The sequence below is a fragment of the Octopus sinensis genome, unplaced genomic scaffold (genome assembly GCF_006345805.1).
Source record: "Octopus sinensis unplaced genomic scaffold, ASM634580v1 Contig14641, whole genome shotgun sequence".
NCBI classification, from domain to species: Eukaryota; Metazoa; Mollusca; class Cephalopoda; order Octopoda; family Octopodidae; genus Octopus; species Octopus sinensis.
In genome coordinates this window covers 1-15,000 of record NW_021833290.1, presented here as the reverse complement: position 1 = coordinate 15,000, position 15,000 = coordinate 1, and the positions used below count along the sequence as shown (strand labels likewise).

Sequence of the window (15,000 nt, the reverse complement as noted above, 5' to 3'; positions counted from 1 at the left end):
GGGTTGAAGACACAAGGAAAACGGCCATCATTGACCGTGAACTAAAGAGGATCAACATAGATATTGCTGGCTGCAGGAGACAAGTCTCCCCTCAAACGGCAAACTCAAAGAGCAGGATTTCACCTCCTTTTGGCAGGAAGCGATCCAGAAGAACCTCGTCAGCATGGCGTTAGCTTTGCAGTGAGAAACTCATTACTCTCCTCAATAGAACCACCATCAGGAGGCACTGAGCGTATCCCCTCACTGCGCCTCTCGACTTCTTCTGGCTCAGTACATCTACTCAGCATCTCTGCTCCCACTTTCTACAGCTCAGAGGAGACCAAGTACCAGTTCTACAAAGATCCCAACTGTGTCATAGAAAATATACCAACGACTGAAAATATCTACCTTCTGGGGGATTTTAACGCTCGCGTGGGATCTGACCATGATTCGTGGCCCATTTGTGTTGGACACTTTGGTATTGGCAACATGAATGACAATGGTCAGAGACTACTCGTATTCTGTACATACCACAACCTGTGCATCACAAACACATTCTTTACCAACAAGCCTTCCCACAAGGCATCTTGGAGACATCCAAGATCTCACCACTGGCATCAGCTGGATCTCATCATTACACGGAGATCCTTTCTGAATTCTACTCTATTGACCCGCAGTTACCACAGCGCGGATTGTGACACAGACCACTCACTAATTAGAAGTAGGGTGAGGATTCTGCCTAAAAAAGTCCATCGCTTCAAGGAAGTGGGCCGACCACGCATTAACACTGCCAGAACCTCGGAACCTACACTGCGAAAATGTTTTGCTGCTTCTATCAAAGTTGCCCTCAGTAGCTGCCCAACCTCCTCTGCTGAAAGTAGGTGGAACTATATCAGGGAAGCTTTGTATACGACATCAATAGATACTTTCGGCATGAGAGAAAGGCAAAACCCAGATTGGTTCAATGCTGGGCTCTCAGAGCTGGAACCAGTTATCAAAGCAAAGCGTGCAGCTCTGATGCAATACAAGAGTGATTCTTCTACAAAGTCCCTCGAAGAACTCAGAAAGACACGAAATAAAACCCAACTGACAGCCAGACGTATTGGCAGGAAATCTGTCAGAGTATCCAGTCAGCTGCTGACAGTGGCGACACCTGTGGGATGTATACCGGTTTGAAGAAGGCCCTCGGTCCATCCGCAACCAAGTCAGCCCCTCTGGAGATCTCATCAGGGATCAAGGCAAGCAAATGGATAGATGGGTGGAGCACTACCAGGATCTCTACTCACGGGAGACTACAGTGGCTGAGGCTGCAGTCGAGAGTCTCAAGATCTTGCCAGTCATGTGCGAACTTGACAGTCCGCCATCTATAGCAGAGCTCACCAAGGCTGTTAACTCCCTAGCAAGAACTAAGTCTCCGGGAAAAGACGGCACCCCCTCAGATATCATCAAAGCCGGTAAAAACCCCATCCTGCTTCGGCATCTTCATGAGCTTCTGTGTCAGTGCTGGGAAGAGGGTACAGTCCCTCAGGATATGCGGGATGCTAACACCATTACGCTTTACAAAAACAAAGGTGACCGTGGTGATTGTAACAATTACCGTGGTATATCTCTTCTAAGCACTGTTAGAAAGACCTTTGCCCGCGTTATCCTGGCAAGGCTACAACTACTTGCTTCTCGATCTATCCGGAATCGCAGTGTGGCTTTAGAAGAAGCAGATCAACTATCAATATGATATTCTCCGTACGCCAACTTCAGGAGAAGTCCAGAGAGCAGAAAATGCCATTATATATGGCCTTCATTGATCTAACAAAGGCTTTTGACTCGGTAAGCAGAACAGGCCTCTTAATCCTGCTCCAAAAAATCGGATGTCCACCAAAGCTGCTGAGGATCATCAAGTCTTTCCATAATGACATGCAAGGCACCATACAGCACAACGGTTCAACATCAGCCGCCTTCCAAATAAAAAACGGGGTAAAGCAAGGTTGTGTCCTCGCTCCTACATTTTTGGGCATCTTCTTCTCGCTCTTACTCTCACAAGCCTTTCAGACATCAGATGATGGAGTGTTTCTGCACAGTAGAAGTGACAGGAAACTGTTCAATCTCTCGCGCCTGTGTGCCAAGACCAAAATCAGAAACGTCCTGATCAAGGAGATGCTATTTGCTGATGATGCCGCTCTGGTATCACACACAGAAGAAGCCCTCCAAAGGTTCATTGACTGTTTTGAGCAAGCATGTAACGACTTTGGCTTAGCTATCATCCTTAAGAAGACCAACATCATGGGTCAGGCTACATCGGACATCCCAAACATACATATTGGAGACCACAGATTACAAGAGGTGGAGAAGTTTACCTATCTGGGCTCTATCGTCACCTACAACCTATCCCTTGACGCTGAGCTCAATATACGCATTGGAAAGGCAGCTGCTGCGATGGCCCAACTCTCCAAACGGGCTTGGGACAACAATAAGCTGATGAAGACCACGAAAATGAAGATCTACCAGGCATGTGTACTCAGCACTCTACTGTATGGAAGTGAGACTTGAACGCTATACACACGCCAAGAGCCTCACCTAAACATCTTTCACCTGCGCTGCCTCCGAAAAATCCTCCACATCAAATGGCAGAATCATATCCCCAACAAAGATGTCCTCAGGCAAGCAGGAATACCAAGCATATTTGCACTCCTCACACAAAGACGTATGAGATGGCTTGGGCATGTTAGCCGTATGAAAGATGGCAGAATCCCCAAGGACATACTCTACGGAGAGCTTGCTAGCGGTACCAGGTCTGTGGGTAGACCGATCTTACGTTACAAGGATGTTTGCAAAAGGGACATGAAGGCCTGCAACATCAATATTAGCGGTTGGGAGGCAGTTGCCGGCAACCGTGGAGGATGGCGACGTACCGTAAAAGAGGGAATACAAAGGAGTGACAGGGAGAGAGAGGAGAAATGGAAAGAAAAGAAGAGACGTAAACAAGAAACTATGACATTACAACCAGCCAGGAACAGTCTTCGCTACATTTGCGGTACCTGCCAGAGGGAGTGTTTGTCCAGGATAGGACTACACAGCCACAGCAGGAAATGTATCAGGATATGAAATATAAAAGCCGGACTGGACTATTTTATGCGCAACTCCATTGTCTCCCGAGACAAAAAGGATGCCAACCAACATATATATATATATAACAAATTAAGGAACGTCCATAATAGGCCGTTCAACCCACTAGAAATAACAGCCAAGGCTTCAACCGCAAAATAGTAGTAATTCCGTAAACCAGGAGAAAATTAAAAAAAAACATTTACCCTGTTACACTTTATACAATGCATTGTTTCATCGATTTTTAATGGTAAATCTGCCTGATTAAATTAAATCAAGCTAATCTTACATACGCCAACAGATTCATCAGTAAAGTAAGCCAGGAGGGAGAGATATTTACACGAGGCAGCACCACTACCGCTTCGGCAATATCTAACCTAAAATTTGTTGCTACCCTATATGATTATATATATATATATATATATATATATATATATATATATATATTATATAAAAGGGCTTAGTAAAATAAATTACTTTGCCGCATACTGAACTCGTTAGAAATAGCAGCTAAAAAAACTATTTCTAACACTTAAAGAAAACCTCTCTCATATAGTGTTTGCTCAATTCAACTCAAGAAAGTATGAGGGTAGAGACATTAAAAAATCAAATGCAAAGGTTATTTGAGTACGTACGTTTCAAGATTAGCCAAAATCGACCCTTCTCTCATCAGCTCAGAATGCCCTTGTTTGAGTTTGAAAACACTGAAAATGGGAGCATACCCTTTCGGCTTGTTATCGCTTCTGAAGATCTGCTCCAAACTAACAGTGCTAACTAACTCAAATATGCAAGAGAAAAATTTCTGTTCTCCCCTTTCCACCAGCGTGGGTTAAAATCAGCAAACACTATGCTTTTTTCGGTAAAATCCGAGACAATTAAGTAGAGAGAGATGAATTATAATTTCAACAATTGAGGGTAAAATTAATTAATTAATTAATCAATTTCACAAGTATTCAGTATGCAAAGGGACCATTTAAGGCAAATTCAAATTATTACATTATATAAAAGGCTTAGTAAAATAAATTACTTTGCCGCATACTGAACTCGTTAGAAATAGCAGCTAAAAAAACTATTTCTAACACTTAAAGAAAACCTCTCTCATATAGTGTTTGCTCAATTCAACTCAAGAAAGTATGAGGGTAGAGACATTAAAAAATCAAATGCAAAGGTTATTTGAGTACGTACGTTTCAAGATTAGCCAAAATCGACCCTTCTCTCATCAGCTCAGAATGCCCTTGTTTGAGTTTGAAAACACTGAAAATGGGAGCATACCCTTCGGCTTGTTATCGCTTCTGAAGATCTGCTCCAAACTAACAGTGCTAACTAACTCAAATATGCAGAGAAAAAATTTCTGTTCTCCCCTTTCCACCAGCGTGGGTTAAAATCAGCAAACACTATGCTTTTTTCGGTAAAATCCGAGACAATTAAGTAGAGAGAGATGAATTATAATTTCAACAATTGAGGTAAAATTAATTAATTAATTAATCAATTTCACAAGTATTCAGTATGCAAAGGGACCATTTAAGGCAAATTCAAATTATTACATTATATAAAAGGGCTTAGTAAAATAAATACTTTGCCGCATACTGAACTCGTTAGAAATAGCAGCTAAAAAAACTATTTCTAACACTTAAAGAAAACCTCTCTCATATAGTGTTTGCTCAATTCAACTCAAGAAAGTATGAGGGTAGAGACATTAAAAAATCAAATGCAAAGGTTATTTGAGTACGTACGTTTCAAGATTAGCCAAAATCGACCCTTCTCTCATCAGCTCAGAATGCCTTGTTTGAGTTTGAAAACACTGAAAATGGGAGCATACCCTTTCGGCTTGTTATCGCTTCTGAAGATCTGCTCCAAACTAACAGTGCTAACTAACTCAAATATGCAAGAGAAAAATTTCTGTTCTCCCCTTCCACCAGCGTGGGTTAAAATCAGCAAACACTATGCTTTTTTCGGTAAAATCCGAGACAATTAAGTAGAGAGAGTGAATTATAATTTCAACAATTGAGGGTAAAATTAATTAATTAATTAATCAATTTCACCAAGTATTCAGTATGCAAAGGGACCATTAAGGCAAATTCAAATTATTACATTATATAAAAGGGCTTAGTAAAATAAATTACTTTGCCGCATACTGAACTCGTTAGAAATAGCAGCTAAAAAAACTATTTCTAACACTTAAAGAAAACCTCTCTCATATAGTGTTTGCTCAATTCAACTCAAGAAAGTATGAGGGTAGAGACATTAAAAAATCAAATGCAAAGGTTATTTGAGTACGTACGTTTCAAGATTAGCCAAAATCGACCCTTCTCTCATCAGCTCAGAATGCCTTGTTTGAGTTTGAAAACACTGAAAATGGGAGCATACCCTTTCGGCTTGTTATCGCTTCTGAAGATCTGCTCCAAACTAACAGTGCTAACTAACTCAAATATGCAAGAGAAAAATTTCTGTTCTCCCCTTTCCACCAGCGTGGGTTAAAATCAGCAAACACTATGCTTTTTTCGGTAAAATCCGAGACAATTAAGTAGAGAGAGATGAATTATAATTTCAACAATTGAGGGTAAAATTAATTAATTAATTAATCAATTCACAAGTATTCAGTATGCAAAGGGACCATTTAAGGCAAATTCAAATTATTACATATATAAAAGGGCTTAGTAAAATAAATTACTTTGCCGCATACTGAACTCGTTAGAAATAGCAGCTAAAAAAACTATTCTAACACTTAAAGAAAACCTCTCTCATATAGTGTTTGCTCAATTCAACTCAAGAAAGTATGAGGGTAGAGACATTAAAAAATCAAATGCAAAGGTTATTTGAGTACGTACGTTTCAAGATTAGCCAAAATCTACCCTCATACTTTCTTGAGTTGAATTGAGCAAACACTATATGAGAGAGGTTTTCTTTAAGTGTTAGAAATAGTTTTTTTAGCTGCTATTTCTAACGAGTTCAGTATGCGGCAAAGTAATTTATTTTACTAAGCCCTTTTATATAATGTAATAATTTGAATTTGCCTTAAATGGTCCCTTTGCATACTGAATACTTGGTGAAATTGATTAATTAATTAATTAATTTTACCCTCAATTGTTGAAATTATAATTCATCTCTCTACTTAATTGTCTCGGATTTTACCGAAAAAAGCATAGTGTTTGCTGATTTTAACCCACGCTGGTGGAAAGGGGAGAACAGAAATTTTTCTCTTGCATATTGAGTTAGTTAGCACTGTTAGTTTGGAGCAGATCTTCAGAAGCGATAACAAGCCGAAAGGGTATGCTCCCATTTTCAGTGTTTTCAAACTCAAACAAGGGCATTCTGAGCTGATGAGAGAAGGGTCGATTTTGGCTAATCTTGAAACGTACGTACTCAAATAACCTTTGCATTTGATTTTTTAATGTCTCTACCCTCATACTTTCTTGAGTTGAATTGAGCAAACACTATATGAGAGAGGTTTTTTTAAGTGTTAGAAATAGTTTTTTTAGCTGCTATTTCTAACGAGTTCAGTATGCGGCAAAGTAATTTATTTTACTAAGCCCTTTTATATAATGTAATAATTTGAATTTGCCTTAAATGGTCCCTTTGCATACTGAATACTTGGTGAAATTGATTAATTAATTAATTAATTTTACCCTCAATTGTTGAAATTATAATTCATCTCTCTCTACTTAATTGTCTCGGATTTTACCGAAAAAAGCATAGTGTTTGCTGATTTTAACCCACGCTGGTGGAAAGGGGAGAACAGAAATTTTTCTCTTGCATATTTGAGTTAGTTAGCACTGTTAGTTTGGAGCAGATCTTCAGAAGCGATAACAAGCCGAAAGGGTATGCTCCCATTTTCAGTGTTTTCAAACTCAAACAAGGGCATTCTGAGCTGATGAGAGAAGGGTCGATTTTGGCTAATCTTGAAACGTACGTGCTCAAATAACCTTTGCATTTGATTTTTTAATGTCTCTACCCTCATACTTTCTTGAGTTGAATTGAGCAAACACTATATGAGAGGGGTTTTCTTTAAGTGTTAGAAATAGTTTTTTTAGCTGCTATTTCTAACGAGTTCAGTATGCGGCAAAGTAATTTATTTTACTAAGCCCTTTTATATAATGTAATAATTTGAATTTGCCTTAAATGGTCCCTTTGCATACTGAATACTTGGTGAAATTGATTAATTAATTAATTTTACCCTCAATTGTTGAAATTATAATTCATCTCTCTCTACTTAATTGTCTCGGATTTTACCGAAAAAAGCATAGTGTTTGCTGATTTTAACCCACGCTGGTGGAAAGGGGAGAACAGAAATTTTTCTCTTGCATATTTGAGTTAGTTAGCACTGTTAGTTTGGAGCAGATCTTCAGAAGCGATAACAAGCCGAAAGGGTATGCTCCCATTTTCAGTGTTTTCAAACTCAAACAAGGGCATTCTGAGCTGATGAGAGAAGGGTCGATTTTGGCTAATCTTGAAACGTACGTACTCAAATAACCTTTGCATTTGATTTTTTAATGTCTCTACCCTCATACTTTCTTGAGTTGAATTGAGCAAACACTATATGAGAGAGGTTTTCTTTAAGTGTTAGAAATAGTTTTTTTAGCTGCTATTTCTAACGAGTTCAGTATGCGGCAAAGTAATTTATTTTACTAAGCCCTTTTATATAATGTAATAATTTGAATTTGCCTTAAATGGTCCCTTTGCATACTGAATACTTGGTGAAATTGATTAATTAATTAATTAATTTTACCCTCAATTGTTGAAATATATATATATATATATATATATTATATATATATATATACACACAGAAGGATAAGATCAATATTTAAATATCGATTTTATCAGGTGGCCAGCATGGGAATAAAAACCATCAAAGGTAACACTTATTTAAAATTATAATGTAGGGTAATAGCAGTCAAAACTTGACTCTAGAGCCACATTAAATGTTCATATAGCACCAGGAGAGAAGACGAAGAGACAAAATAGAATAGCAAACATTTCTGGATAATTCCAGATCCCGGATTTCTGACTCTGCATAAGAAATGCTCTGCCTTCATCAGTGGAATATACTCAGAAAAGCAAATAAATACAATATATACATATACAACTTACGATATACTTACATATACGAAAGTATTTATAATATATATATGTATGTATATATATATATATATATATATATATATATATATATATATATATATATATATATATATATATATATTATATATATATATATATATGAGCGTGTATATATAAATCAAGGCGGCTATCAGCATTTTAAGACCAACAGGGAAATAATTCACAATCACTAAAGGTGACAAGAGTGCGGTGAGCACCAACATTATTAGAAATATTAGTCATAGACTATTTCGTTTTGGGATTTGGTTTGCAAGATTCTTTATATGAGTTCGTGTGTTGAAGCATATTCTGTTCTGTCTGGGGAGAGCCATTTTCTTTTTGTGCCTTATAATTCCACACACTCACTAGTAATATTTCAACGTATTTCTTATTTTTATTTTCCTAAAACATTTCGTTGAGTCTTGCAAACTTTTACCAGTGATTGTGTTAAATTATAGTCATAGACACCTTAGCCATAAAAAAAAACACATAGTGCATTGGCAGGGGGGGGGAGAACATTCCCCACGGTAAGCCAGATGGATTAGATTAGCATGGTAATTTCTTATAAGAAGTTAATACTCATCAGCAATGCTCACTCCATTACGGCTGGTGGAGGTTAACTCCCGCCTGTCAATATCATTGAGAATGACATAAAAATGAGTGATTGATTTCACAAAATGGCAATGTGAAGATTATAAAATAATTAAGGTGGCTAACACACATTTTAAAACCAACCAGGTAATTATATATATATAAAATGTATATAAAAACTTATACACGGAGGGAAGACCACCATGTGGATTTCTTACATGCTAAAGAGGGCAAGCCACGGTACTGGACGAATATGTTCTTAACACTAACTTTTAGTCACCCGCTTGTAGTTCTAGCCTTCTTCACTAATTCTGTTCTCAACCATACTGAATGCGGTTATTTTACCTATGATGATCCAATCCTAAGCTATATTTGAATATAGAAATAATTGAAACAAAACAATTAATCTCTTTAAGTGTTCAAAGTCAACTGCGGCGCAATATCTCCCAAGTTTTGAACAAATTCCAGGCATTGCTCAACATGAATTTGCTTGATGAAAGTAAGTATCGTGTTTCTTCATTTTTCTAACACCATTACCGTCATAATTAGCTTCATCAATCACCATACCATCCTCTTCGTCGTTGTCGTCATCATCAACCACAACGGATGATACCTTAGGACACCCACGCGTGCACAAGCGCACAGACTCCCTCCCTCTCTCTCATACATACAACTATTCATTTACATTTTCTCGAAGCTTGGATAATTTCAATAAATCAGCATTTTATTTTGCGCTTTTCCGTTTCTTGTCCCTACGGAACTGTTTGTCTAACCGAGGGCAAAAATGTTTTCTTCTAATTTTGTATAGAAGTAGAAGATGCAGACTCTACTGGGCAGAATAATTCACACAATTCCAGTACTTTCTTTAATTCACTCAGGAAAATTATTCAATGCTGCAAATAATTTTCCTCAGCGAAAATTCATTTTGTTCGACGTGATCATATTAATTTTTGAATTAGGATCGATAGATACACACACAGCTTATACGCTTTAACTCATCTCTAAGAGATATAAAAGAGGAATAAATCACATCCCATTGCCGAACAATGATATAATTTTTTTTCTCTTCGTTTCCATTCATTTCATTTTACCACTGCCAAATCAATATAATGTCTATCTATTTCCAGCATAAAAGAGGTTTATGCGCATCCGGTCAGTATGTCTAAGTAGTGGTCAATATTGAGGAAATGCAACAATAGAGGCCGCGAAACAGACAATAGCATTTTCACTAGTCAAATCCCGTAACAAATTATATATTGCTCGGGAAAATGTAAAAATATATATACATATACACATCCATATTTCGGGATGGTCATGTTATTTATTATTTAAAAAAATATATAAATGAATAAATATATGTGTGCATATATATATTGTGTGCCCAGGTAGAGTACACGGGGATCTCTACGTTCATCAGTGTTCGAGCAAACAGATCACATCGGCATAATTTGAAGAACGCTGTCAAAGTAGTTTCTCATGGATTCAGTTCTACGTTTCGAGCATTGTCTTCTGTGAAATATACACGCTGGCCATTTTCAAGATGTACGGATAGATTTTAAGAAAGTGTGACTACATGTAAACAGGATGTGACATTTGTGTTGACAGTGTATTTGTCTCAAAGCAGAACCGTCCTTCCATCAGCGCTTGCCAATTGGCTGAAGTAACATGAAAGGCATCGTCATTCATGGTATATTCGTGAATAAGTCACAAACTGAAATACGTTGATCTATTGTTTAGGGAAATATTATTTACTTGTGTAAGGGTTGTACTGGATACATAGCGAAAACAGCTCTAACAGTTCGAATAGTAAGAAATAAACATATATATATATACAAATTAATACTATCCGGTAATTAATGTGCTTAAACTTTTATATTTTATGTTTTTTCATTATGTTTCCAGGTTCAAGTACTGGTAATGGAACAGAGGATAGAACAGCAGAAACAAACTTTTGAGTGAAAATCGAAAAAGAGCCTCCAAGAATCGTCTTTGCTGATATTTTATGCTATAAAACGATATTTTCTGCATATATAATACAAAATAAAATTTTCTCCATATATAATATGAAATAATATTTTCTTAATATATGATATAAAATAATATTTTCTCCATATATAATATAAAATATTCTTTCCTTGTAACGACACTATAATTGTACCTTTCAATACAACACTATGCATGCATGAGACTGTATAATCCACCATGATGTAATTTAAACAAGTTTCAGGGCCTCACTATGGCTTGAAACAGAAAATATTGCATGATTTGAAATTATATTGAAATTCTATCTTCTTGCCAATTTAATGTTATCAATGTAAGCTTTAGAATTGTTAAATAAAGGATTAAATCTGATCTGTTGCTACCGTTCGTTTTCTAGATGAAATACTGTAATCCCGCAGACTAAGATCAAGTACTACCGGAAGAGGCATTGATTCCAATTGTTATTTTAAACATTCCACTAAAATGTTAAAACTTGCAAAATGTATCATGTTGATTAGATTTACGATCATTTAGCTAATTAGTATTATCAGGTCATTCAACTGTCATTGTTCAAGTAATCAACATTTCACAAACAGCTACATTCCAATCAAAGCACCGGACGTAGATTCGTCTTCTTCACGTTCATATCTACTTTCACTCCATCAATGTTACACTAACACGAGACTGCGCACGCCTCAATGTCTTCATTGAAGTAGTTTCTTAGTTATATTCTCTACATGATATTCAGGCCCATTAGGCCGCAGTCTCTCTCGGTATCCAACATATTCCAACACCCGGGGATAGAAGACATCCCACTAAAAGAGATGCCACTCTGTTGCAAGTTTAACCCTTGGTTGTTGCTGGTATTTCTTCTCAGATGACTGCACTGGAAGTGATTTTCTCGTGGACAGGACGCATCGGACCAATAGTCCAAGTGTCTATTTCTGTGTGTGTGTGTGTGTGTGTGTGTGTGTGTATGTGTGTGTATGCATGCGTGTGTGTGTATGTATGTATGTGTGTGCTTTTTAGCCTCTTCTGTTTTCCGGATCATTGGTCGCTCTCTTGCCAGCCGGAACACCGCTCCGCCCTTCTTTTATACTCTGCTTGTTGCTGTTAAAAGATATGTAGCCGTTTATCGTAACAGCTCTGTCATTTCTACCACTTATTATATGGCCTGTGGTTTTAGATGTCTTGGTACATCGACTGAACTAAGGAATTATCTTTTAGTTTCCTCCTAATTAGATGGTCGCACCATTTCACTCTCTTCCATCTGACTACTTCAGTTCTGGTTTATGTCATGTAAATAACGTTTCTTATACAAATTACGCCAGTCTCACTATAATATCTTTTTAGTTTTAAACACATCTTAATAACCTCTTACTTATGTGTTTCTAGACCCTGATTAGAGAAACAAAAATGTGCAACCTATCAATGCAACCCTGGCTGATGTCCTACAAGCTCCAGATCCTGTTTCTTAAATCTCTCAAATGCTATACATGCTAGCGTGACCTGTCTTTTCTAACCTGTGTGCCTAGTGCGACGGATACTACACAGCTCTCTTTGACATGTTCAACATAAGAACCATTCAGTGTAATTATTTCCTTTTCGTTGTGTAATTAATCTGTATATAATGCTATTCATTTTCATAGCCCATTTTCCCCATATTTCGTCTGAGACCATCAATATTAGGTTTGCTTCCCAACCACATAATTCCGATTTTTTTCTTGGTCTCATCGTGTGACATGGCACTTTGGGCAATTTCCACCATACTGAGAGAAAAGTACTAGGGTCAATTCGTTCGACTAAAAATTATTCCAGGGGCCCTCCACCTCCTCCAGCATGGCTGCAGTCTCATGACTGAAATAAAGGAAAAAGTTTTAAAATATATATTTCCTCACTTCGTTATTATCTGTGAACACATATTTTCTCTATTCTCCTTTCAGTGAAGAAAACAAATCTGTCTCCATGACATTTCTCCTTCACTCACTCTCTATCTCTTTTGCTACTTCTCTCTCTCTCTCTCCTCTCTCTTATAGCTTTGCCTCTCCCATACACTTTCCTCATCAGTCCATGCTTCTCTCTCTCTCATATCACATGTTGCTTCCCTGCGCGTGGAGAATTAAGCCAGCAAAGACGTTCAACATTTTTATAATTGTTTTTCATCTCCGCTGTTTCGTTTAACATATTTTCTCTCTTCATTGTGAACCACAAACATAATCATTCTTCATTATTTTTCACACCATAACTTACTTCTCCTTGATCTGTTTCTCTCTGCCTTTCGGTCCTGATATGGCCCCTCCTCCATACCGTTGCCCACAAATTCCATAGGTTCTACAACGATGAGCCCCCAATATACTACAAGCACTATGGCGAACAATCTCATTATGAATCTAACTCTGCAGGATCACAATGTTCAAAAACACACCTACAGACATCTACACATCTGTGCCTTGCCTCAATATACAACACTTAACCTATATTGGGTGCTTGTCACACGTAGTTGCAGTACTTACAATCTTGTGAAAATATGACATACAACAGACAATTTGTAATACGTCCAGGCTGACAAGCAAGCTTTAATACGTGACTGCACGAAGATGTTGAATCCTATACAAACACAACATATAAATGGAACTAGTAGATTATAAACCGTAATGGTTAGCACAAGGTTTATCGAAGAATCAAATTCTAGATTAGTTACATCCACATCTTGGCTATGGGCTCCAAGAAGGGAAGTGCTGTTCCCTTGCATATTCCGCTATAATGCCTAGACGAATAGTAAAATTCTAACCAATAGCAATATTCTGAACTTATGGACGTGATAGATGTGTAGCGACCAATTTCTATTATTGTATATTTGGAAACATTAAGTTAGTTTCTGAAAGCTCACCACGCTACTCTGTTGAGATTGGTTAAAATAACTATCATAAAAGTCATTGGACATTTATTGAACCCTGTGTTGTGATTAGCTGAGTGTTGCGCCGGCGCTGGATCGAAGGTCTAATAACGTTACGCGTTATATATTTCTGGAACCTCATTTCTTTTCATAAATTGGTGCCATAAATTATTTACGAGTCAGAGAGGTGAGAGTCATTCATCGAGGTGAAGTATGCGGATTCTGCCGTTTTCAGCATTAATTTGCTTACTCCATCTAATTTTTGAGAGCGGTCGAGTTCACTTTTAGTATTCTCGTTTGTGAGAGCAGTCGAGTTTATTTCAGATATTCTCATTCTAAAAATCATCTCTGGCTCATCGTTGAGAGGATGTTGGTATTGTCTCGGCGGAGGTTTGCACATTTTAAGTGCTCTACTGATTATTGTTATTGTTGTTGCTGCTTCTGCTGCTGCTGCTGATGATGATGATGATATACAAGGTAATTCGGTAAACTGAAAATATCATTTCAGTCACCTATTCGATTGATTTATTTACAGAGTAATTCAGTTAACTGAAAGTACCTTTTCAGTTATCCATTCGGATGTTTAATTTAAAGAGTTTACAGGTTTATCCGTGATCCATCCTTGCCTCATTCGTTACTGTTGTGGAAGGATTCCGACAACTCCCATATGATTAAAAGTGAATTGTCACAACATTTGCTATGAATAAAGAACTGTCGAGTTATCAGCAGTTCGCTGTGAGCCGTGTAACCTCGTATAACAGGAAGCCTCGTGCGTTCGTGTAAATACTTCGTTAAATTATTTATCAAACATACAAGGATATAAAAGTTACTTATAAAGGAAATATACTTACACCATACCTCACGTTTTTGACAGTATCCGCAGAAGGAAGAGACTTGTGGATGACATGAATTACATATTATGAAGCACAGAAACAAAACGCTGATGAATCTAAGACTTACAGGAAATTCGAAATTATGTCCTGTAACGCTCGAGTGCACATTAGGATACATGATGAAGATCATACCATAATTCAGCACATTGGTGAAGATCCTCATTGTTCATGTGCTTCAAAATCCATGCATCATATTCAGGTGGGGTTATTCAGTGTCCCGCAGTTGTTTTCATTACCCCCACCCAAAAATAAACTTACAGCCGCCTTTTTTATAAGCTAAATGAATTACTCCAAAGACTGAGCCCTGAAGATTTTATGAGGGATTTTGAAAAAGCTCTTATTAATAGCATTGTATCTGTTTCCTACTACTTCCATCTCATGCTGTCTTTTTCATCTATCACAAAATATATACAGAAAACATGTGAATTTGGCTTGAAGGACAGATACCATCATGATAATGAG

At 37.4% G+C, this 15,000-nt stretch overlaps 1 protein-coding gene across 1 annotated transcript in view; it reads left to right on the top strand.

Moving 5' to 3' along the window:
• Positions 1-11,121, top strand: part of LOC115230157 — a 25,771-nt gene extending 14,650 nt beyond the window's left edge. The window contains exons 8-9 of the mRNA XM_036499528.1: positions 9,186-9,268; positions 10,672-11,121. Of these exons, the coding sequence (XP_036355421.1) occupies positions 9,186-9,268; positions 10,672-10,724 (136 nt within the window). The 3' untranslated portion in view covers positions 10,725-11,121. The remainder of the gene's footprint in view (positions 1-9,185; positions 9,269-10,671) is intronic.
• Positions 11,122-15,000: the final 3,879 nt, after the last annotated feature.